A 27,598-nucleotide genomic window follows, 5' to 3' on the forward strand; every position below is an offset into this window, starting at 1 on the left:
CCAATATTTACATTATGTGTTGCATTTGTCTACATGTCGTTTAAAAACCACGTTGTAGTTATAAGATTGTTTACCGCAATTTACTTTAAGTCGGTCATTGTAGGAATAACCGGCTACATTCTATTGATCTGGCATCGAAATTGTATTCATACCGACTGTATAATGGCATCTGATAACAGTTCAATACTTAAATAAACATTTATATTGGTTATGTTTATAGATATCAATCATTTTAAAAGCTGTTACCATTCCAAAGCTATATATTAAAACATCATATCTCACAGATAGTTCGTCTATACAGTATATTATAGTCTAAAGTACTGTGTGTATTGGGGAAGTTATTAATTGTACTGGTAACATGCTGTAATCAATTTATTTATATGTATGCAGGCTGTAAACTGTATAACTGTATAACTGTAAACTGGTTCAAAAAAGCTTCAGAACAGAACCGATATGTCGATACATATATATTAATTTCCGAACGTTAAAATTACACAATTCTCTGATTTGTCAAACGGTATTTGACATAATTTTGCTTTCTTATCTATTAATAATTGTGAATGTGATATGGTCTTTTCAATGAACACAAAATCAATTGTTTTATCGATACTGTATATTACATTTTTTAAAATACAAAGTATTGAACAGGTCTTTAACTATATCGGCAGATTAATGTTACGAAGTCGGTCACATTCTCATATTCTATCTAAACGTGTTTTGTTTATTGATTTAGGGGCCGCGGTGGCCGAGTGGTTAAGGTGTACCGACACTTTATCACTAGCCCTCCACCTCTGGGTTGAGAGTTCGAAACCTACGTGGAGCAGTTGACAGGTACTGACCGTAGGCCGGTGGTTTTTCTCCGGGTACTCAGGCTTTCCTCCACCTCCAAACCTGGCACGTACTTAAATGACCCTGGCTGTTAATAGGACGTTAAACAAAAACAAACAATGTTTATTGACCGTTGGTAATTATCATGATAAAACTTACAATCACATTATATATAGTAGTCCCATATACTTACCTGAATAAGGATCCAACCTGGTCGGTCAATACCAGGTCATTATGTAGAATGACGGAATGACATTATCGGGATCAAGTATAGGTCACCTTGTATTACATGTCATGTAAAGGCGGCAGATCACAAATTGTTGTAACAGGCAGCAGAATTCCATTGTCTACAAAATAAGCATGACGGGATGTCTGTCACTGCTAAGTCGCATATGGTAAATCATATCGAAAAGGAAATTGGAAATTGACAATCGCTATATGGAGTATTGACGTATAAGACAGCGACCTTATGCTCTTCTCCTACTTCCGCTACGGCTGTTATCCCAGCTCGCACTATACGATATTCAGCGATTTCATAACGGGCGGAAACATTGGAGGTAGGCTTCGTCTATATATAACCACCTGATGAGGATCGCACCTATTTTTATAAGCAGTAAGTCTAGCCGGTAAGTAACAATGACTTTATATGTATTTGTCATGTATAACATTGATATATTTGTATTTATGCTGTAGTGTCAGTATATGTACTATCGTATACGGTAGTTTACGTTATGCTACGTTAATTAACATGCAGTCACAATAAATAATTATACCGTTATGTACATAGACCAAGAACAATCATTCATAGTTTGTATTTCAGGTAACGATGAACGGTGTGAATCGGAAACAGGTCGGACAGCCATTACTGGTTAAAACTGGAATTCCCTCTGTTCCACATACTGACCTAGATGTTAATAATGCTTCTCCCGAATACACCACAAGGTGGGATATGGAACGTTGCTATATGTGTGTTCATATCACGAAACCATGCATTTGATATTACTAACTGATGAAATCATACAAGAGAATCTATAATTATGAACATAAGGAAAATTATACAATGAACGGATGAACATGGAGTATTCCTATATAAACCCAATGTTCTGATACTTATTTGTTGATATTGAGATTTATGTACCATATATAGAGGATCTGTCATGAGTTTCCCTTCATATTAGATTTATGATACGAGTTTTGAATTTTTTATTTTTGCGAGCCTCTGGCGAGCAAAAATACAAAATTCTAAACGAGTATCATAAATCTAATATGAAGGGAAACGAATGACAGATTCTTTTTATCATATGACGTTTTCTTTCATTGTTCCCCATCAAAAACTGATTTTCTCTTTTGCCTTGAATCGTCACATCTCCACCAAATCACCCGAACCTTCGAAGTAGGTCAATTATACCGACGAGAGAAGAAATAGTTCTAACACAACTGACTCTTGAAAAGGATTCATTTTATTAAATACACGTCTCAAAACAAAATTTCAGCATTTTTTCATTTAATCTATAATAGATAAATTGTCCTTGGTGTTTGAAACAGTGAGGAAAATATTTTAGTTTGAAAGTTCATGAGCGACTGTTTTTGATGTGACGAAGCCGTGACGTCACTTGGCGCGATAATGGAGGCTTCGTTGTACAAATGTCTATTCGCTGTCGCTGTCGTACAGAACCATTGTACGGCGCCTTTTCACTGCTTTGTGTTTATCCTCGTCCTCGCGGGAGTTTATGGAGATGTGAAATGTTCCACCGTGAATATTCCCACTGAACATTGTGTTCAGACTGCTGTGAAAAGCGACGTTGGATGCCGATTTGTTGGCAGTGTTGTTTGTTTTGACATTACACGTGTTTGTCGACGACAGTGTCGGCATGTTATTCTGAGTAACCGTTGAAGGCAAGTTGTAACAAACTACATTGCCGTTTTTCATGAGGATTTTATTAAATAATGTTATTATTTGTTTATTTGAAAAGAATCTAGACTAGATATGTCTCATCGGACAACGCAACCGCAATTTTCTATCGGAGTTGAAATATGTTACTAGGGGTCATAAAATAGATGTTTGCCAGGCCTAATTTAACATCTTATAGTATAAATATAATTAAAAAACTTAGGATGTTTACATCTTGGATTTTATCTTTGATTGTACAGTATGTTATGTTAATAGACCAATTTGTCGTTCAGTTGATTTTTTTTCAAAGTTTACAAGCACTAGTCGCCATTTTTACGAGTCGTAGTAAAAAGAAGTAGGTCGTTCCCACGCGTATGAATACAGTTCTCACGGAACCAGCCAATCAGCGTAGCGAAAGGTGTTATTACACTAGTGTCATAAAGAAAATTTATGTGATGGGTTTATGACACCGTATATAACGGTAGTCATATGATAAATATTGATATCTATCTTAAGTACACAATGTTTGTTTGTTTATCTATAGATGATATACATTTACAGTTGTAAGTGACTCTTTCACCGCTGTAATAACCATTATCATCTTACGACCATCATTACTATGGTAACGAACGGGTTGAAAATCAAATTGTATAAAAAATGCATTTTATGTTGGCAAATGAAAAGTGTCTGTTGTGAGTTTGTGTGGATCAACAAGAAACTGCTGATATCGAAACAAATACATAATGAGTATTTTCCTATTTTCTGTTATACAGAAACAAACTAATACATGTTTTAATTATCATGGAAATAACGTTGATGTCTTTTTACTGTAAAATAAATGTCACAAAGAAGATATCATTTATCATAATCATCATAATATTAACATTATTGTACTCGTGTTAATTACGTTGTCTTATTCATAGAACTATGAAATGTTAATGATATTTCAGCAATTTGGAGGGAATTGGAGCCCTGGGAGAAAGTCATCTGTCATTAAACTATGCATATAGTCGGAAATATTTAACCACTTTGAAGATGTTGAAACCATTTAGGCCTTCAAATAGGTAAGTCTCCATGTAGAAATGGCTGGTCTAAGTCCACATTGTCCAAAGCAAACAATATGAACTGTTACTTAAATCGGCTCTATCGTTAAGCGGTGTGTATATTATGTACGTGTGCGGTGAACCCTTCATGTCAATAGTACAGAACCGATAATATATTCAGATATAAATAGCTTGGATGAGATCAGATGTCAGCAGTTCCATGTAGTTATGGATTGTATGTTCACGCATATACGTGTACTTTAAGGCTACCGATTAATCTTAAACAAGGATTACAGAAATCCAACATTGATAACATCAACATGAAGACCATAGTTACAACCAACTCATCACCAATTACGTTAAAACAGAATTATGAATATATAATGCTTAAATCATATTTGTATGTTACAGAGACGGTAAACTGCCTGTCAATAAAGTTGGTATATTCTCATACATAACGGTATCATGGATTTCATCTCTTGTGATGCGGATATATAAACGAAGAGGTCAAGCATTAAAGGAGGGGGATATTTGGGAGTGTTCCGACTGGGAGACCAGCAATGTCAATTCCGAAAGGTGATCTTCCCAAAGTTTTCAACACATTTAGCAATCAACAAATATGTGATTAGTTTTGTATAAGTAAGGAATAACAAAACACACTTTTAAATTGTACATGACATATACTTATTGATTGTTTCATTTGAGTACAACAGGCTCAACATGTATCAATTAAAAGATACCTGATAGCCCCTGTAAAATAACTACTACAATCAATCGTAGGACAAACAATAAGACCATGAATAAACGAGAATAAGGGCATAAAATAATTACTTTCCTTCTTTAATAGATTAGATAAGCTGTGGAGGAAAGAAGTAAAGGAATATGGCAAGGAAAAAGCATCATTCTTGAGGACATGGCTAAAATTTACACAAACACGTATATATATATCAATGTTCCTTGTTCTTGTGAATGCAGTCGCAACCTTTTTTATGACAGTAAGTATCTTATTAAAATTTCAATGATTTGAATGTATGGAAATATGAAGTATTAAGGATCAAAATATGCTTTAACTTCAAAAGTACTGAGATTGTATGAATTGTTGGTTCCAGGGTTACATTACGAACATGGTCATTAGCTACCTAGAATCGGAGGAATCCAATCTCGGGGTTGCCATTTCGCTCTTAGTAGGAAATTTCTTTGGTCAGCTGCTTCGGGCGACATCATTCAACCTATTGATCATGTTTGGAGTACATACAGGTAGCACTGAAATCCCCACCATGGTTATATCTTACCCGGACAGAGTGTCACGTATGAAGTGTATTTGATAACATGTCCTAACGAAACAATAATGGTAGCGTTCAGACAAGTTTGGAGAGATGTCTGGTGATGGAGACAATGTTTTATGGCCGACATCATAATCTCATATGGAAAATATTTTATTTGTGCAATAGAAATTCAAACATTTTCGATGCTAATTAATGCATAGTACTTCCGCTGTCACTTCCGTAATTATCATTTTGAGTATGTTTTCAACCCGGATTTGACCTAGTATTTAAGGCGATTGACGTCGATGAAGCAGAAAGCTATAACTCATTCATAACATTTAAATGCCTCAATGCAAATCTATATTTGTATGTGTTCGTAAATCGATCTTAGTTTATCGATTTTGAGTGAGAATTACGGTATCGTTATTATGTCGGTATTTTCGCTTAAACAGACCTTAACGGAGGTCGGTTTACCTGGAACATATCGCCATGCCTATAGATAAATCAACATTGAAATTACAGAGGAAAATAATTTAAACTTATAATAATGTAAATTGTTAGCAATATATATTTCATTCATTTGATATATATAGTGTCTGTACGTTTAAATACTCAAATGTACCACAAAATGTTTTGTTCGTAACACTTCTGTAGAAAAATAGGTAAAGAATACAATAGTTTTACTTGATTGGGATAGCGGCCATATAATCTTTATCGTTTATTACAATGATTGTAAGGCTAGTCTTGAAAAAGTACAAATTAACTGCTTTGTTTACCTTACAGGTGTACGGTATCGTGCTGGCGTGTTAGGATTAGTATACAAGAAATTCATGAAAGTTCAAAGTTTACCCGGAAAAGTTGCATCCCAGGTAAAATGCTATGATTAATTTGTTATCAAATGTCGAGATGATAATAGATATAGAATTTACTCAAGTGACAAGACTAAATGAATTATCGACAGATTTGTAAAAATGTAAAAATTGTAAAGAATCAAACAACTCGTCACGTCCGCATGGAGTTGGATATAAATTACATTACGACGAGTTAAAACGTTATAAAAAAATAACGTATGTCGAAAGATATCATTATCTCGTTAAAGATCGTAAGACCTAATTTGATCCGTATAATGATTTTTTTAAGAAATATAGAACAATACCGATAACCCAAACATGTATTTCCCATCACTGTTACTTTTCAATACTTCAATAACTTCACCAAAACCTCTAAGAGGTAACGATACCGAGTGTCACTGAGAGACACAGGAAAACGGAGTGCTGTGAACGTTCTTCGCACTAAAATTTGATTACCACTAAAATATTTACTTTTACGATTTCCGTATAACTACCCTTAGTTGTCAATTATGGAAGTGCGATGCCCTTTTTATTTATTATTTCACAGGTAATAACCATATTTGGTGCGGATGCTCTTAGACTTCACATCAATAGTGTAACACTGGCATTCCTATTGGCCATTCCATTTTACATCATCATAGCAACCATCTACTCATACTATCTAATTGGACCGTGGTGTTTCATTGCTCTTGGAGTCTTCATATTCTGCTATCAAGTTCAGGTGAGTACGGAAGATTTTTCACACGCGATTGATTTAAGATATTGCCTTATCAACTACAAAAAGAAAAAGAAAATGTGCTCTTTTTAAGTGATCGTTGTTCTATGAAGTACATGTATATACAAATGTGTAGTATTACTAGAACCAGGCGGAGTGTTTGTTATTCTCGAATAATTTTCTCCGAATCCACGTGTTAGAATACTTATCTAAAACATAAAGTTAATGGATTTTTGTTTCAAATTAAGGACATGTATTAATATTTCAGGCTCGGTTGAACGTAATGATATCAAACCTCAGACGGAAAACCCTAGTTTTTACAGACCAACGGGTACGTATTTCAGGCGTCACTTCATCTGAAGGCAAGAATATGTAATTACTACAATACGATTCTGATACAATTTCAAAACACAAAATAAATTTCAGAATTTTTATGACCATGAAACCAAAAAATACGACTTTAAAACAAAATCCTAATTTTAACTGTCCTTATGTATATTTTCAATGTTAATATACTTGCCGTTGTTACTGAACAAAATGTCAACTATTATTGAGAAAAACAATCTGTCAATATCCTTTTCAGATTCGGAAAATGAAGGAGGTTCTATATAACATGAAAATGATAAAGATGTACGGCTGGGAAGATTCATTTCTAGCTGTCATTAAAGGTACGTGGAAATCAAACGATGAACGTTCTAAAAATTACTTACTTTTCTGTCAAAGGTACTGACAAATCTTAATATTATTATATTGGCCAATTGAGTATTTGTATTCAAATGATTTGGAGTAATCTAAATCTTGCATTTTGATCCATTCATTCCATATAGATCCGTGATAGACTAAGTAAATGCTATCTTCAAATAGTTGATGGTTACCTATCGATGATGTAAAAAATACCGATGATCATGTGCGCGACCTTTGTAAAACTACCATTGTCTGGGTTCTATTTTCTCAACGTGATTTTTTTTTTCATCTAAATTGATATTTACAATAGAAACTTTCTTACCTTTCATTATCCCCAATCATTTCTTAATATATTCTAAGGGTTCCTCATAAATATTTTTTTTGAAAGAGCCGTTTAGGCGATTTTTGCACTACACTGTTATGTTGAAAACCTGTAATTTAAAAATAAAATTGCTTGTTTCACAGGAATAAGGAATAGTGAAGTGCGCATATTGATGCAGGCAGCCGTGATTAACTCCATCGCCAGTGCCATCATCCCGATAACTCCGTCCGTGGCAACCATCTCCACCATTGCTGCCTATATGGCATTTGGAAATGATATTTCAGCATCAACAGTTAGTTCTCTTGATAACAACATATTTTTATCAAACAATTTTAGCAAGATAGGATATATTTTACCGTGGAAAGAATTGTCACTCTTTTGATATCTTCATTTTATAAATATCTTAGCATGCTGCCATTCATTCGGAGATGATATTGACCGTGCATGCCTGTCTCTTAGTATGTTTTAAAGGCGCATGACCTAAGATATATCCCCCAAACACATCGTTCGTATTAATTGGTATATCTGTGTAATATATATATATATATAAAAGTAGGAAATTTTATTTTACCTTGAGTATTACGCGAGAAATGTTATTTTTCTTGTTAGTATTCGTTTGTTAATTATTTTCGGTAGCAGTTAATGAATTGGCGGAAAATAATATCTCTTTAATTATGATTATGAGAGTGAAAACAAAAACAATGTCAGGTATCTTAAATTTTTTTTATTCAACTTAAGAGTCGCAACCCTGAAAACTGCTTTTTTTCCCATCAATAATCATTATCATTGCCAACTCAGAATATTCCGTGTGAGAAGAACATATCAAAGTGTTATAGAATAGTATACTTAGTGGGGTAGATGGCTTAAGACTACTTAATAGACCATTACTGCCAAAATTATTACCAAAACTAAAATAATGATAACAATTTTGCACTACAATTATTCTATATCATATAGCATGTCACAGCTATCAGTGTCATAATGTGTCCTTGTTGTGTAGGCCTTCGCCTTGGCGGCTACAATGGAATATCTTCGTGTGTTACTGACCAGTGTGCCTTTTGCGACGAGAATGTACGGAGAATCAAAGATTGCCATGAGACGCATAAAGGTATGAGAAATTATTTACTGTTTGAGATGCCCCCTCTCTATTTGTGCTCTGAAATCCACGGTATGTGTAGTCTAATGTGTATTACATAACTAAGGTAAAATTATGTCGTTATATACACATATATAGGTGTGTTCCAGCTTCAGAAAAGTATTGATTTTGTCGATAACAATATTTGTTTAGGGATATTGATGTCTTATCTACTGTAAAACATATTCTGCAAACTCATTTACACTGTAGGTCTGATAAAAGCTACAATGTGTGATATTTAATCAAACACACATCCATGAGCTTGATAAGTATATCTTTGAGTACAAAGCAGCCTTGAATGTCCAGAACAAATGATAGGGATATCTAAACACACCTGATGTGAATTCTAGGGGGTTGTTATTTAACCCTGGCTATCATCGGGTACAAGGTATGATAATGAATTTTAGGTTTCAACACTTTAGGCCCGTATCATCACTGGCGAGTTCTAGAAGTACGAAACGGCTATAAATCTATAAATATTTTTTTGTCCTGTAGGTTTATTGTAACGTGCTCGTCACGAATCAGTTCACATGAATACTGACACTGTTCAGAATATACACCTGCACTTAACGTTCTCATGTAATCCTGCATTGAAAATTATGAAAGTTATTCAATTGTGTGTCTTTTCACCCCTACATAAAGATTCATTCGACAAATTTTGAGGGTACTGTTTTATTCGTTTTGATAGGTGCTAATATTTTGTGTGTCCTCTGTAAAAAATAAAAACATTTAGGGGGATAAAATGTATAACATTTTAAGTATCGTAAATATCTCTAGACAACTTCCTGATGGCGTCTTCTGTATGATGACTTCATCGCCATAGAAGATCTTTGTTTTAAAAAGTTCGAGGAAATGTTTTCAATATTCCTCATATTCACAAACACAATGCTACCGTCAGTTGAAATTATTTCTAGATAACCTGTGCCTTTTTCTCATTCACTTCTCTGCATTAGACCACAACCGAGTGCCAGAACCTGAATTACGACAGCAGTCCGTATTTATTGAATTTGTTAGTTTGGAAGCAGTATTGAAATATACATGTGAACTGTGAAGAATAGAATATATCAAATGTGCTGACTTTTAAAAATATTCAAGAGCTACGCATACGTCAGCCAGGAGTCGTGTAATGCTATCATTCATTGAAGGAATGTTTCTATTTAAGAAATTTCTTTTACGTGACGAATATACACCACCTTCTAATCAAGTCAAGGATGACACCAATGCTGTTGAAATTCAAGATGGTGTTTTCCAATGGGAAGATTTAACTGATTTACTTACTGATAAAGATGAGAAGAAAAAGAAACCAAAGAAAGAAGAGAAAAGTAAGCCGTATATTGTATATACTACGCACGGTCTCATTTCTAAGTACATTTGCCATGTGTTTAAGGCTGCCCAGTATCCATTAGTACATTATAATAATATCTAAACATTCATATTTGATGAGGATGGTTGCTTTAATTAGAAATTATATTTTCTGCAATTATGTGACAAAAAACTGCGATATGACGTTTGACGAGCTCGATGCTATCGATGTACCGAGTGCTTATGAAGGCACTACCCCAGATTTTAGTTTAAGCGCAAAATATTATTATGTGCCTAACTTAATATTGCAGGTGACATAAATGAAGCAGAAGACGTTTCTTTGGTAGTTATTCTGTGAATTTACACATTAGTGCTAAAATTTTCAAGCAATTCTTGCAATATTTCATGATACATGTATGTATATTTCATGATACTATAAATAACATTATCTGTACATATACATTGTGACATTGCAGATGCTTTGACTTCTTCACGTACTGAAAGCACGGCATCTTTTAACCTAGATGATATCCAGTTTAATGTTAAAAAGGTAAGGTATTTCTTTAGTACATGAAAATGTGATATGGAGATGAATAATTTCCTTTGGTCTAAATGTCTTAATTGCTATTGTTACTAATCTCTTTGTTTGATGTTGTATTTTCTGATTGATGTTCAATATTCCATTGTTCTGTTTCAGGGACACCTGATAGGTATATGTGGCTCAGTAGGCAGTGGGAAATCGTCTCTTATATCCGCTATTCTAGGCCGTGTGAGTAGATTAGTTTTCCATTTACCTACGACGACCATTTCCAGCATTGTAATCTAACAGACTATTTGATGACATGAACAATTCTGTTGTAATCAACTTATCGCTTTAAGTATATACAAAGTAGAAATGAAATTATGTCTTGTTAACACTGTGCCAATTTGCTATGTATATATATTTGCTATTTCGCGTAATTCTTAATGTCGTTTGATGCTCGTGATACTGATAGTTGTCGCTTGTTTTAACAAATTGAAATATTTTGTTTTCATGGTCAGATGCCAAAATTAACAGGTCATCTTGCTGTAGACGGGTCGGTTGCGTACGCCGCGCAGCAAGCGTGGATATTTAATGGAACTTTAAGGGAAAACGTTCTCTTCGGACAACCATACGACAGTTCATGGTAAGAACATTTTTACAAATAAGAATGAGCAAACATTGGAAATAATATCTAGAGAAATTGGTTTCAGATACAGTACTTAATTAGCAGTTGTTACTGTATAGACAAGTTCGTAAACAAAGAGACATTTCAACTTCTTAACCTGTAGCAGGCCATTCGTCTGACATGATACAGGATGTTTTTGGTTTGTTTTGAAATAGTAGTTGATGTCACTTTCTTCTGAATGACTGAAAAATGTCCAAACGGTCCGCAATTTCAGCAAACATGATTAAAACAACGTACGTTATCAGACCGATAGTCACCGATTGAAAAAAAACAACGTTTTTTTTCGTTAGTGTTTATCACAAGAATTGCATTGATGGATTCCAAAATTGCTTTATTCTTATACATTGAGTAATTTGAAACTTTATTATCATTCAAAGGTATAAAACTGTTATATTTGCCTGTGGCCTTGAGCCTGATCTAGATCTGCTGCCAAATAGAGATATGACAGAGGTAAGTTTAAAAGATAATGTTTAGACAATATTTTTTTTTTTTTTTTGAATGAGGGGTCATTCATAAATCACCAACAACACGAAATTCGAAATATTACAACGCCAAAATGTACATTGCTATATAGTTCATTAAAGGTATTTATACAGTGACAAATATCTAACATTACTAACAATGTAATGTGCGTTGTTTTTAGATCGGCGAAAGAGGAATCAACATAAGCGGAGGACAGAAACAGAGACTGAGTCTAGCACGTGCTGTATACAGTAAAAGCGACATCTATCTCCTTGACGACCCGCTGTCCGCCGTAGATGTCCACGTGGGACGACATTTGTTCCATAAATGTATCACAAACACTTTAAAGGGAAAGACTGTCATACTGGTTACTCACCAATTACAGGTAGGTTTCGTAATGACATTATAAATAGGCGACTATTAACAATCCTTTTGGCCAAAACTGACCCGAAGTGCCAAGTAAGCTTATGCCGTGGTGCGGCATCTGTCGTCAACTTTTCATTCAAACGACTTCTCTTCAATAACCAAGAGCCCCAGAACATGATATTGAGTCTGTAGCATGCTAGACTACCAATGTATTGCAATGAATGACATCGACCGAAATTGAAGGTCAAAATTAAGACTAAAATCTTTAAATGACCTTTTCTCAGTTACCAAGAGGTCACAGGGGTCTGCTTTTAGTCTTGTATGCTGCTTGGGAAAAGGCTACTAAATATATGAATGAGTTGAATAACCTTTACACAATTCAAGGGCACGAAGCCAAATGTGCTTAACTCTTTAAACAACGCCTCTTTAATAGGCCTAGGGACGTGATATCAGCATGTAGCATGATAGACTGAAGTGCTATCAAATTTGTTCAAACGAATGGATTTGGCTTCTTTCAAGGTCACAGTGGTCAAATATTCTTAAATATTCAAACAACTTCTCCACAATAGCCAAGCGACCAGGGAGGGGGGGGGGCTAAGGGGGGGGGGGGGGGGGGGGGGGGGGGCTATGTTTGACATATTACAGGCTGGGATAAAGGACTAACAGATCTGTGTAATTTAAATGACCTTGACTTAAAGCGAGTGTCACAATTAATCCAGGTGCGCATGTGGGTTAATGTTGCGTCCCGTTTTGTTGCTCATTAGTGTATTCATGTAAAATATACATAGTTGTACATTGTTGCAACTTGTACATTCCAATGACGTCACATTGTTTACAGATCCCGCGTTGTGTCTGCACTGCCTGACACGAAGGCTTCATTCTGTGTTTTTTAATGTTTTTGTTAGTTTTCTGATAATTCAATTGATCAGGTATGATTAAACAACCCCAATCAATATGAGGTGTGATTGTAATTTTAAGTTTAAACCGCATGTTGCGAAAAATACTTCAACTTTCACTTTGTCAGTGCATTCGTGATCGCAGCTTCGATCGGCTGTCATGGCAACGACGAGGACGGTGGTTTCATCACAGTGACGAATTTACAAACTTGCATGTGTACAGCCGAAAACTTCTAACTATACCTTAAGTCTTTGGAAATCATCTGTAAATAATTAATTGAATTAATTACGATCCATTGCATTCGTTTATGAACGTTTGTTCGTTTCTATATGCCGATTTCGATACTTAAAACACTGAAGAGTTCCAATATTGGAGAATGAACATTAACACTTGCTCTATGAATCGTCCTAGAGCACCCGACTACCCTAAATCAATACGTATGAAACAGGTACGAGCGTGAAGGTAATTGTATGAGAGCAACGAAAAGTGCTGTACATTCTTACGAAAATGACAAACATCGTCAAAATTACTTAAAAAGTAGTCAATTAATCGGCATTTCTTCAATTAACACCAGTTTATAACGCCGTTATGTAACCATACTTGAATAAATAGAAGAATGTACAGTACTTTTTCTCGGTTTCTTAGCACGATGAATAAGTGTATCATATTTGTTTGTACGACAAAATACGTTGGTCGGGTGCTCTGGCCATATTTACCGACCAAGTGTTAATGTAGTCCTTCGTGCCGGTCACGTGACCACGCGAGAACACGAGGAACGACGAAAACATCCCGATAAAGACGTTGGACACCTAACATTAAAATCCGATCAAAAAAACAAAAAGAACTAACCGGGAAATCATTAAATATTGAATTTAAATTAAAACATGATGTTTTTTGTTCTTTTTAATTATAAATGCAACATTAACCCACATGCGTGAACGATACATGGCCATCGGGCTTCTTAGTCTTGTTACTGAAACGTGGAATCTTGGACAGTGCTTACTTAATACGTTTCTTCTATTTACAAGTTTTATGAACCCTTATGTAAAATGATATGCGTGGTTGTATTGCAATATTTTCCAATAATTAAATGATATTTTGTTAAATATATGTAGTACCTACGTCATTGTGACGAGATAATGGTGTTTGCGGAGGGAAAAATCGCAGAGCGAGGACACCACGACGACCTGATAGCCCGAGATGGTTACTATGGCTCCATGATGGGTCAATTCCACGCTACGACGTCACACAATGCGGCAAAGGGTAATTAGAGTGTCACATCCCATGATACTTTCTGTGATTAAAAATTCACCCCCCCCCCCCCCCCCCCCCCCCCCCCCAAGGAGATGTGGTAAAATTATATATTATATATATCTTTCCCGTTTTCCTATCTGCTACCCTTTCCCTGCACGAAGTGTATTTTTTTCTCTATATTCAAACTCCATCAAATAACAAGTAGCGATCAATTCGAAATGCTATTTTAGAACATACCTGTGCGCTTTTTACGTGAACTGACAATTGTTTACTGTTTACTTTACTATTGACAACATGGCATTGGTGTGTGGATTATTGTATGTTAATTCAAATTATCTTCAAGGAGATAGCAAAGAGTCGAAGTCACAACATGGTCATATCCAATCATCAAATGAATCGGATGAGAAAAAGGCAACAAAATCCGACGAAAATAAAGGTGAATATTGATCTCCTGTGAACGCCTTCTTAATTGTTATATTCATGGAGTAAGCTACTATTAAATTTGCGACAAAATCTAAATTAGTGGAAGTAGAGTGTAATATACCGGAATACCAAACTCCATATAGGTACTCCCGTCTTCTTGACACAATGCTGCCAAGAGTACTGTTCATAAATCACGGGACCAAGAATAAATAGAAAATCATATTAACAGCAAATTGTAAGTGTTTTTACATATTCTGAATATCACTAAGACAAACCAGACTTCATTAGTACTCTCAGCTATGTAAGTATGCAAACCTACTTGAAAGTGTCATCAATCAAGCTACTAAAGCCATCTGTCAATATTGTTATTCAAATGTCAAATTGATATATATGTATGTAGAAATTACCAGAAATGATCTATAATCAACATACATTATATCATAAATTTGTAATCTGAAAAAATGGGGGGAAAACTCAATATCAAAAAGCTTTTTTTTTTACGGCAGGCAACCTAACTGAGAAAGAAGAAGCACACGTTGGCAATGTATCCTGGGGAACCTACAAGTCTTATATAAGTGCCGGTGGTGGCTATGTACCAATGGCTGGTGTTATGTTTCTAGTTATCATCTCAGTCGCCTCATTGGTGTTTACAGACTGGTGGCTCGGTCTCTGGCTCCGCGATAACGTAAGTCATCAACACATTTTGTAGAAATTCTGTTTTTACGTTTTGATATGTAAATTGTTATTTGATAGAATAGGGAGTTAAGCACAGATATATGTCGTATATCCTGTTAAGATTACTTGAAACGTTTTGCTCGCTTATAAATAAATTCAAATGTTTGTCAGGCGCAGCTGATCATTCAGTCATACAAAAACTGTACATTAAATGACTTCCTGGTAATGAATTAGCCACGGGATGAGTAATGCTATTTCTTATTGTTGCATACGAATAAATCATTTTATCTTGTGTATCTTTACGTTTCTTGTATGGAATGTTACTTCATATCAAATAACGTGTTTACGTTGTAATAGACAAGTGGTTAGAAATTACAATGTTATATTAATAACATTTACATAAGGATATAGAAAATTATGTGTCATTTAAAGCTGATGTGCACGAAAGTTTAAGCATACCGTTTTCGATAAGTAGATGTGTGTACATAGAAATATTAACACCTGATGACGTGTGATTTCCTACTGAATTGTATTGTTAGATTTCAAGTTTTAGTACCGTTCATTGTTTTTTCCTTGTTCATTGCTATTTTTCAGGACGAATTAGCCAAGTCTTTAGCACAAAATACTACCATTAACTTCACAATGTTCTCAAATACGTCAACAACTTACTTCATCCCAAACCACAACCAAACATATACTGTACAGGAAAGTAACACCACAGCAGTACTACCACCTATAGACAACGATGCCAGAGTTCGGTACTACATGTTTATATATTTAGGATCGATGATAGGGATCTTGGTGTTCACTATCATGAAAGGACTCGCGCAATCTTTGGTAGGTATATTGTTGACTATTTAATTTTTTCAATCATGAGAGAGATTAAGCTTAAGTATGTGATATTTCTTTCAATTTGAAGTTGAATCCTCTCAATATTCAAAATAAATTAGTAATTATTTAACACATCAAGCTGTACTTTTTTTCGATGTTTTATTGTTTTCTACACAATTGGCATGCGTTTGTATGTAATCTGTTTTATTATTTCAAAGTGCATAATGGTCTTCCTAAGGAAATAACGGATACATGAAATATTCATAGAGAATGACATTGTCAAATTTATTTGCATCTCTGGAACTACGATAACATAACGTATACGGTAAGCAAAGAACATTTTTTTCTTTTTATGGAGGACGTTATTCTTTATTATTTGTATTTTTTATTATTATCGAACATTATCTTTTGTTACCAGATGATGATGCGATCGACTCGGTTGTTACACAATCACGCTTTAACCAACATTATGAAAGCCCCCATGTTATTCTTTGATGCCAACCCAGCGGGACGGATTCTTAATAGATTTTCCCAGGATTTAGATGAAAGTAATACATATACACAGAATTATTCACCTGCTACAATATGTTTGGTAATCTGGATTATTTTCGTGTACAGATGACTAAATTTAACTCCTGCTATTTCTAGGAATTTTTACGAATTATTATCGCCATATTTCCTAAGCTACTGCGTTTGTTAAGCTAAGTGTGATATTTTGTATCGATGAACAAATGAAGAGAAAGTTCTTCTATATTTTTACAATAAAATTTATTTTGCTATAATCTCAAATTAAGTCAAGCGTTCACCTTTATATGCTGGCGATGAATTCCAAGACCTACGCCGTACAGTGAGAAAAAAAGTAAACTTTGTTGCTTATCTTTTTCATAATTTTCTTTTTACTGTGTAAGGCTAGTATGAAACAATTCTAATAACATATATATTTCTTTCGATTAGGTGATGTCTTCCTTCCTATCTATATAGACGCATTGCTCCGATTATTGGTGATGGCGATCATGTCCTTGGGTTCGGCCATTGTCAATCTTCCGTGGACCTGTATCGCGATATCCGTTATATCTGTTGTGTTTTATTTCCTTAAGAAGATCTCATCTGTGTCCACCAGACAGTTAAAGCGGTTTGACACGATTGTGAAATCACCTTTAATAAATCATGTGACTGCATCCGGGCAAGGGCTCTTTACAATCGTCTCATTTAAACAGCAAAAGCAATTCATTAAAGAGTAAGTTAACACGAATCTCAGAAACCTACCTAGTATTATTGTCAACGCCAATAGTCTTAATTATGTATGTAAATATTGACCTATTTAGATAATCAATGTAGACTTATTATTTCCGTTATTTTAAAAACAATGTTATGTTTCTATTTGTCTTCAACTCTGATATAGATTTAACACGCGATCAATTCTCCTAATTATATAATGTATTGAAATTCTCGAGATTATGATATCAATTCAAGTTAAAAGCGAAAGTCTTCGGCGAACATTATAACGGTGGCAGTATTTGGCATATCGTTTATGATGGAATATTGTAGTCATGTTTGTTAACATTAGTTTCCGCATTGATTATGACGTAGAAATATGAGTATGGCTATTTGATGTATATGTATTTCTGTCTGAACTGTTCATTCATATCATGGAGGCATCTAATGTATCAATGTAAATATGTGCATTTAAATGATTTCACTGAATAAACCGTCAACGCCATGATTTCACTTGTAGGTGCATGAAGTTAACTGATGTGACGTCAACCGCACTGTTCCTGTTTGAAGGGATGATGAGATGGATAGAACTCCGTCTAGACGTAGCAGCCTCAGTTATGATAGTAGTCACGATGCTGGTTATGGTTTTAATGAAGGGAACGATCCCTCCTGCATTTGCCGCCCTATCCTATATTCTGTGTGTCAGGGTGAGCTTTTATCAGTTTTCGGTTGGTTATTTTCCTTTTTAAAACTTGCATTAAAGTCATAGAGTCTCAGATATTCACGTGCTAAAATCTATCGAAATTGTTTGTAGTTGTCCTCTATCGCCTACTATTAAAACGTCCTCGTGGATTTTGTTGACACCTTACGAGGTGCGCACGTGTATTTATAGGATCAGTTCAAGTTCACATTAATGCAGACGGAGTTTCATTCGATTATTGTCGTACAGAAAATAATTACCTACCGATTTTTACAGACGAAATTAGCATTTTTCGCGTTACATTCGAGGTTGAATGTCTATGCATTTTTAAAAATTTCATTTTGTATAGTAATATTAATTGAAACCAATGATGCTTTTCTGAAGATTCATCTTAGATCTTATGCCTTTAAATTTTAACGTAAATATAATACTGATATTGACCTACTGATGTAGATCATGCATTCGTCTTCATAGGGAGGGTACGGGAATTTTAACCTCCTTTAACCTTTATACATCCTATAATGTTTTGTTCACACAGGTTGTATCCTCAATGCAGTTTATAGTCAGGCTAGCAAACGAATCGGAATCCAGGTTTACCTCTGTAGAGCGGATACATGATTATGAATCGGTACGGTAATCTTACGTTCTTTTATTGCCATTGATGGGCGGTAGACTATTGTAAATATGTTTTTCTGTGCCACCGTTTAGGTGAAAACTGTGAATTGTCTCATTTACCACGCCTAAACTCGGTTAAAACATTAAGCGATAAATGGCTAAGAAAAGATATTTTCTTGAGTATAAATGACTAACTTCATAATTAGAAATAGCAGTAACAGCAAAATAGATAGAAAAACCAAAGGCAATGTATTCTAAAATTAACGAAACCATAGGAAAGTTAACACTTCAAGGACGACATTTAGACATTGTATAGATAGAGGCTATTTTGACACATACTTGTTAAAGTAGCAAAACAGAAATAACACTGTATAGAAATAAACGTTTATTTCACGAGAGATCAACGCAAGAATTGTAATCCTTATTAGCTTGATGAAACAACAACTTCAAATACTACAGTGACATTTAAACGGGTACACAGTGGCATATTTTGTAAATTTGGATTGTTTCTCATCTCTATCTGCGTTAAGTGTGAAATAATTGGTTTAACTATTTTTAACTTATTGGAATGATATTGCCTTTCCAGAATATAGAAACTGAAGAGGATTCTGTCTCGGTGATACCGGATAAGAACTGGCCACAAGAGGGACGTCTTGTTTTCTCTGACGTCATGATGCGCTACCGGAAGGACATGGACCCCGTTTTAAGAAACATCCGTTTCGATATAAAACCGAAACAGAAAGTCGGTATCGTAGGCAGGACAGGTGCCGGTGAGTTATTTTATATAATTTCGTGCAGAAACTACCACTTTAACAGTACCGGTGAGTTATTTTATAATTAGTTGTCATTTAAGCAAAACTCACTTCAGTGGTAGTGAACCAGTAATTTTTATCAGATTATAGTATGACTGTTAGCTGTTTTCGCTGAAATTCTCGATATTGTAAATGTATAATGAAGCAAAAAAGTACTGAACGAAAGGTAATCACACTCTTTGTCTAGTGTTATAGGATTTTATTTATATCAAATATAATATATCTGTTCAACAAATTCAAGTACGACTCGTCGGTAAAGACATATCACGGGATAATGTCATTCGTGGCGTTATAACATTCATATTTCACAGGTAAGTCCTCCCTGGCCGTGGCACTGTTCCGTCTGTGTGAATTGTCAGAAGGTCACATTTCTATAGACGGAGTTGACATCGCCCACATCCCACGTAAAACTCTACGATCTCGTCTGTCCACCATACCTCAGGACCCTGTCCTCTTCACCGGCACACTCAGGTATGGAACATCAGGGGTATGAGGAATAGATAGGTACAATATTAGTGAAATATAAGGTTCACTGGGTTATGATATAATGCGTTACATTTGTACACTCAAATATGACAAGCAAGTAAATCAAAATACACTGCTACACACTGTTTAGTTGGTAATATTCACAGGGGATTTATTTTGCTAAACTCTCGGCAATTAAATATAGCACGAAAATAAGCAACCAGCAAATATTTATACATACATTCACGAACAAAAGAGTTTAATACCCTAGCATGTTTACAAGGCGTGGTTGCGAAAAATTTAATATTTGCGAACTAGGTCAAACTGGGACAACTGCGAAATGATAGCTCGTGAAATTTAAGTACAATGCAGTATGTACATTGACAACATCAAAGCATCAAATTGTGTTTGAAGTGAGCCGTAGAATGGAAAATCCTTTAAAGAGATGTACTATATTGAGAATGATAAATTTGTTACTTTGATCGTTATAGATACAACTTGGATCCATTTGACCTGTATACAGATGAAGTTATATGGGCAGCTATAGAACAGGCACATATGAAAGAAAAGGTAGGAAATATTTAATTTAGCGTTTTTACACTACCAAACTCAATAACAAACGTGTGCTCTCTTCTATATGTCTCTTTATAATTTACCACGACACGAGAACAGAGGTACAAATATATACTCACAATCCTTGCAAGATTCATGTAAAGCTAAACAGAGGAGGGAATCGTGAGAATGGATGATTTCCTGCTCGACCTTGACACCATCTTTTTTTTACGTTTTATTCTATCGTTTACATATTATTGACATCAAAACGGGGAGAAATTGTACCCGTCTCTGTTTTGTGTCGGTTTTCATATCACATGAAGATGCTTTCCTCACAGAGAAAAACAGCAATACAAAAATATAACATGAAGCTTTGTGTTGGTTATTAGCCAAAATTATAAGATATATCTAAAGTTCATAGCCAGATTAAAAATCGCAGCAACTTTATTAAACTCAAAAACATGTTTGGATCAAGTTAAGTTGCCACAATTTGTCTTTTAACATTAACTGCTGACACATTTATTTAAATCACGTGTCCATTGTAAACGAATTCAGATCAAAGGGTATGGTGAACAGCTGGATTTGAGGGTGGAGGAGAACGGAGAAAACTTTTCTGTTGGAGAAAGGCAGCTGATTTGTCTGGCGCGGGCTATCCTGAGACGAAATAAGGTGAGAAATTCTAACACATACATTGTAGAAGGATAATCTCCTTAAACTAGATTGAGATTTAAGATGCTCTTGATTAAAGTTTTATGCCATGTTGGAAACTATTAATCCATTTCAAGGCACTTATCGATAACTTTTGCAAATAAACTGTAATATATTTCTTTGTGATTTTGATATGTTTAATACCACAGGTAATTGTCGATGATATCGTTAAACAAGGAACCTTTGAATGTTAAGACTATTCTTAAACTTTTAATGATAGCATAGAATCAGAAAAAGCTTTCAGTTTTGTTGTTGCCGTGGACTTGTACCGACACCATATTGTTCCTAGTAAAAGGGGTATTTGTAATAAGAGGTTTATGTATACGCGTACGTATTTAGACGCGAGCGATCATTATTTATAAAATGTAATGAATTTTCTATTGTCGCATGTACAAATTGTATATCTAGAATCTAGAAGCAAACAAATACTACTGTGATTTGTATTGTCGATTGTGAATATTTTGGCGTGTCTTCATCTATGCAGTATCTCGAAGCCTACACCATCTTGATCTATAGCGCACGATCATCATGCGGCTATTATATGTACCTGAGTAAGCTTAAATAACAAAGTGTAGGGAGGGAACTGTACGCTGGTCATTAGTGCGGTTCATCGAATCGACAGGGCCGTACCAACTCTCATTAATATACAGTGGAACTTCGTTAACTCGAACTCGGATAACTCGAATACCCCGCTTAACTCGAAGTACCTCGCCGGTCCCGGCCGAATTCTCTCTTTATCTTAGTAAAAAAAACTCGGAAAATTCGAATTCGGATAACTCGAAAAACTCGGATAATACGAAGTAAAAATTTGGTCCCAACAATAAAAATCCTACTTGAAATGTTCGAATAACTCGAAGTATAATTTTCGTCGATCGGTGGCAAACGCCGACATTTTTTAAGAGCTAAATTCCGTTTGTAATACTGAACATATCGGCACTACTAACCTACATGCTATTATAAGTGTTTCATAAATTCATAAAAGAAATTGTCGGTTGAATCTTATAACAACAAGTCTTGGTGATAAAAAGTACTGCTTTACTTACATCAGGTAATTTCCCAAGGCGGTCGCCGATATCAGTACACACAATAGTCAACAACTCATCTAACGTTACCCGTTCGCTCAAGCGGAACTAATCTCTGACACACCGGTAGATCTACCCGGCTGATGTTTTTACAGGTGTAGAAATGACACGGTCACCGGCGCCTATTAAATCTTTAAACTGCTGAAACAATAGCGTAATTACTGCCGTGGTGTTCAGAGTACAACTTTAACGGTCAGTGCTGTCTATTAAATCGGATAAAACGCCAACTCAGTTACAGTAACATTTTATACGCACATGCGCAGCCCAACTTCCGGTGCTAATACACATGGAAATGGCGTGGTTATCAATAAAAAGTAAGTAGGCCGATCAAACAGTATTTCATATATGTCCAATAAGAGGTAATGGTTCTGTTACGTTTTGTATGCAATCTGTGTTAAACTTAAACGGTTATTTGTTTTGACATTAATAACTTGTTATTTTGTCGAATTCCGTTTTATCGTTTACCTTTTGCAAACATGACTTGCACATCAGATCGTTATTGAAGTGACTAAGTGAAAGAAACTTTATCGTGACTGTATATCGGCAAAACTACACCAAATTACAAGTGACATAACGAAACATTACATATATATTTACATGTATTGACCAGTCTTCACACTAAACTGATGAGCGACAGAGCGAAGTTATAATGATTATATAATGTTGACAAATATTGACCAAACTTTTCACCAAAAACGATCACTCGCTTAATTCGAACACTCGGATAACTCGAAGTTTTTTCGTGGTCCCGTCGACTTCGAGTTAACGAAGTTCCACTGTACCTTGAAGCATGCGAAAAACGGATAGCGGGACGGAATGACAAACGGAGAGGAAACCTATAGTCCACCGGTGAGGGACTAACAAATGTAAAATAAATACATTGAATGAGTGAATTTAAAAAGAAGATACATATATAACTTTCAATGGCTTTATGCCTGTTCGTTATTTTGTATTATATAAAGACGATGTACCTTTGTTTTGCCAGATAAAGAATATCGTAAACTCGCTGCGAAAAGACCAGGATCGTCGCTCTGTCGCCCCGTGGGGCGAAATACGATCATTTTCGTTATTCCAAGACCCCGGCACACACTAGCCGCCAAACCAATTTGAATAATTGCAAATTTATAAAGATATGTTTAATAATTTGTAAGACCGTTATATCGGCATTGTAAGATGAAAAACAAATTAAAGTGTGATAGAAAAATTACTTCAATCAATTACATCATTGAGGAAAAAATGAAAAAACTCGGACTCGACAATTAATATCGGGCTCGGCTCGTGATACACAAAATGACCCCCTCGTTTACCCAGGTACACGTTTAGCCGCGTAATGACCGTGCAGATAGGCCTCGAGAAATTGTATCGGTTCAGTCACTCCGTTTTTATCCCCTCCAAATGCGTATGCATATACTTATCCGCATACGTAAACCTCTTATTGTAAATACCCCTAAAGAAAGCATCAGTGGGCGGTGCATTTGGTTTAACTAGTTTGATGTATTATTTACACCACAAAATAGCATGTATTTACGAACAAGTAAATCAACTGTCATATTCAATTGAATGCTATGCATAATACATATTACCCGTATCAGATCCTAGTCCTGGACGAAGCCACAGCATCCATTGACACGTCCACTGACGCCATGATACAGGAGACGATCCGGGAGAGTTTCGCCGACTGTACCGTCCTCACGATCGCTCATAGACTCAACACTGTCTTACATTGTGATATCATATTAATATTGGAGGCTGGAGAGGTATGTTGTCGCAAGTAAATATTTTGCCGTAATATTTTTTGAATTAAGCTGAAATGAATATGAGTCAGTTGCAAAGACCAAAGTTACCCTGAATAGATAATCAAAATTTTAATTGATGGAAAACACAAATTTGATATTGATGTGTTATTATTCGTCCTGTATAATTTGTGTTAAATATTATATACATATAAGTGTTGTGTATGCGTTATTAATGTTTCACGCATCAACATATATCGTGTTGATTTCACTTGCAGGTTTTAGAGACAGGGAAACCACAAGATCTGTTATCAAATCCAGAATCGGTGTTCAACAGGATGATAAGGGCACAAACAGTCAAAACACCGTCACCCTAATGGAGACGCATGTACTGTGATCGCTGATACTCTAACAGACAAGCCAAGCTTTAAAAATATGCCAAATCACACAACCCCATTCCTGAAACATACAATAATAAAACCACGCACTAAACCATCGCCGTCTGCAAGTATAGATTATAGACCGAAGCATCAATATTTCAGTCATTACAATCACTTTGAGTAATACTCATCATAATTGTACCTTTGAAACAATAACTCACAGAGAACTTGTCACAGGGAACAACTCTAGTATCATTATAAATCACATTACTACTAGGTCAAAATATAAACAATGAACAAGTTGACACATGAAACAATGTTGACATACACCTGTTTACCCGCATCCCATAATAATTGACTGTATATTGCGTCCATGTTTTCACAATGTAAAAGTGACAAAATAGAACATATTTAAGGTTCATGTAAATAGTAAATCAAGTGATATTTATCCAGATTAAAACTCACTATTCTGTTGTAATTAAACAGAAGTTACTTGACCAATTGTTAATATGTGTCATGGCTATACATGGGTCTTGATTTTGACATCTAAATTGTTACGCTACCTGTTAATTTCGGCAAAAAAAACCCACGTAAAATGCAAGTTTCAGGAAAACAAATAAAGCTCTTGTAGATCAGACATATTGCACAACACAACCATGCCGTTATGGTCACAAGTGTCTATAGCAGTTAGTGCGAGCGCTTATTTGGCCATATTTTACTTTATTAAAGCATAAACGTCGATTCTCTTTTTGCTATGACAAAATAGTTATGTTGCCTTAAAACAACGTTTTGGGAGTATACATTCTTAGTGTTTAATGCATGCTCTACCTCAATCGCCAGTATATCACTGGAATCAAGTTAAGGTCCTCATTCTAACTGCTAGCTTACAATTGTGATTTTTGTGATTTTTCATTAGGTTTTTAAGTAATTACGATTGAGCGGTTAAAGGTGCTTAGGTTTTTCGCTTCCTTTTCTATTCACGATGAATCAAATGTTTTATGTTAAACAAATTAATCACGTCCAGGTAAGCTTCATTAAAGACAGATATGGTGCCGATAAATGGAGTCCTATTTATGTTAAATATGCTATATCATAAATATATTACTTCCGATATTCTCTGTACGCCGTGGTCAATCGGATTGATGTCTTAAATTAGTTAAACATTCCTTGGTCAGTTGGAGTTATGTCTTTTATAGTTAAACGTTCTTGTGGAATATTTATTTTTATCATTAATGTATTACATTTAAGCATGTGGTATTTCAAAGCAGCACACATTCATGATTTACGTAATATCGCAGTACATCATATACATTATTTTTTGTATTTATCAAATATACAGTATGAGTATAGTATGCAAATGTGTCATTTATATTGACGACAATTACATGGGTGTATGTGCACATTTTACTCAAGTTCATCGAGCTAAATCAATTGAATTTGTTCAATTACAACAGTATTACATTTGATCATTATCAGTTCATGTTTCAAAATACTTTGTTTGCTCAGAAAACTATGTAAGGGTATCATATCACAAATTTAATAAGGGTACCAAATGACATATTTTAAGGGTATAAAATGTCAAATTAAGTCAGCTTATCAAATGTCGAATTTAGTAATGGTATCAATTTTTTTTTAATTTAGTAAGTGTATCAAATGTCAAATTAAGAAAATATATTGAATATCAAATTTAGTAAGAGTATCGCATGTCTAATTTGGTAAAAATTTGGTATTTTATTTTAAAAAGTATCTTATTTAGTAAGGGTTTCAAATGTCAAATTTAGTAAGTGTATCAGATGTCAATTTTAGTAAGTTTATAAAAAAATCAAGTCAGTGTATTAAGTATCAAATAAATTAAGTGTATTGAATGTCAAATTTAGTAAGTGTGTTGAATATCACATTAAATAAGTGTATCAAATGTCAAATTTAGTAAATGTATCAAATGTCAAATTAAGTAAGTGTATCAAATGTCAAATTAAGTAAGAGTATCAAATGTCAAATTAAGTAAGTGTATCAAATGTCAAATTTAGTAAGTGCATCAAATGTCAAATTAAGCAAGTGTATCAAATGTCAAATTAGAATCACTAGGCTCTTGACTGTAAACTGTTTTACATTATATTGTGTTATGTACAAGAAACTTATTTTGATGGTAATCATAATTTTAAAGTGATTGTTATTCCTGTAGTTAATGTTTGAAAGTTGTTTAGCGTACGTTTATATTTCCTGGTGCTGTCTGTTGCAATTTTGCGAAATGATTCCAAACAAATTTATCATATTGCAGGTACAGTGAAATACGTAATCTAGAACTTGCATACGGTGCTTTTGTGATGAATCTGAAAAGAACATTTAAATGTTTATTTATGTTAACCATGTATTTATAGGAATAAAGTTGTATATTTGTGTTGTATTTTGCAATAAAGTTGTTTTCTGAATATATTTTTGTCTGTCATTACATGTGATTCTTATCACGTCTTTTATCAATATCGAGTCGAAAACCACAAATAGAAGAAAACCAAATCAAAAAGATAAACCGAGTGGTCTGAGAGACATGTATCCTGTTGCAGATATGGCATCCGTCTAGCATCTTATATTTAATGGGACTGTTGTAGGAAGGAGACATTACTCAATGTATTGGATTGGGATCCAACACACTTCATGTACAAAATACGGAACCTTATTCATTAGATTCCTTATGTGCATTCAAAATAATCATACCCGACCGTTGTGTAGTACATAGGGCTTAGTGAGTCAGAACAGATAAAAAAAATACCTTGCCAAGTTATACAATTTCACTTTTGGATGCACTGTACATTGATGGTGTGCTGTTTTGAAAATATGAATCTATTTTTTTCCTGTTGATCGTATACACCTTCATGAACTTGCAATCATAGACACAACATACCATTCTGCATCGGCCTCGATCAATTCTGACGTAACCGACAGAAAAAGCTCCTTTTAAATTGCATGGCAAATGAGAGGATTTCGGTTTTTCATTTCAACACAGAAACCCCTGCCTGGTTTTTGTTCCCACGTGTAAGTTGATTCGATGTCCAACGGTTTGTCACCAGAATATAAAAATAATCTGATAGACGTCGACTGCGGGCTTAAAAATCACGAAGTATCAGGGTATTCAAGTTGGTGGAGAACCTTTTTTTTATAGATATCATGATCTCATTGGCAAATATTT

At 34.8% G+C, this 27,598-nt stretch overlaps 1 protein-coding gene across 1 annotated transcript; it reads left to right on the forward strand.

Annotated features, from left to right (window-relative positions):
* Positions 1-857: 857 nt before the first annotated feature.
* LOC117329189 (multidrug resistance-associated protein 5-like) lies at positions 858-26,845 on the forward strand. The gene is made up of 32 exons (XM_033886995.1): positions 858-1,454; positions 1,649-1,770; positions 3,670-3,783; positions 4,174-4,338; positions 4,610-4,757; positions 4,872-5,019; positions 5,811-5,896; positions 6,426-6,599; positions 6,862-6,924; positions 7,177-7,261; positions 7,743-7,891; positions 8,600-8,707; positions 9,897-10,056; positions 10,513-10,586; positions 10,734-10,805; positions 11,078-11,202; positions 11,622-11,694; positions 11,888-12,091; positions 14,085-14,232; positions 14,567-14,659; positions 15,153-15,331; positions 15,916-16,158; positions 16,571-16,700; positions 17,107-17,389; positions 17,888-18,074; positions 18,606-18,695; positions 19,269-19,452; positions 19,806-19,965; positions 20,451-20,529; positions 21,067-21,180; positions 23,894-24,058; positions 24,313-26,845. The coding sequence occupies exons 2-32, from the start codon at positions 1,655-1,657 to the stop codon at positions 24,409-24,411; spliced, it is 4,218 nt and encodes a 1,405-aa protein (XP_033742886.1). The 5' UTR covers positions 858-1,454; positions 1,649-1,654; the 3' UTR covers positions 24,412-26,845.
* Positions 26,846-27,598: the final 753 nt, after the last annotated feature.

The sequence above is a fragment of the Pecten maximus genome, chromosome 6, assembly GCF_902652985.1.
Source record: "Pecten maximus chromosome 6, xPecMax1.1, whole genome shotgun sequence".
Lineage (NCBI taxonomy): Eukaryota > Metazoa > Mollusca > Bivalvia > Pectinida > Pectinidae > Pecten > Pecten maximus.

Excerpts from the sequence above, each read along its gene's own strand:
- LOC117329189 (XM_033886995.1), top strand. The coding sequence starts at position 1,655 with ATGAACGGTGTGAATCGGAAACAGGTCGGACAGCCATTACTGGTTAAA. Across the intron at positions 4,758-4,871 it reads TCGCAACCTTTTTTATGACA|GGTTACATTACGAACATGGT; the intron begins GTAAGTATCTTA and ends TGTTGGTTCCAG. Across the intron at positions 15,332-15,915 it reads GTCTCTGGCTCCGCGATAAC|GACGAATTAGCCAAGTCTTT; the intron begins GTAAGTCATCAA and ends GCTATTTTTCAG.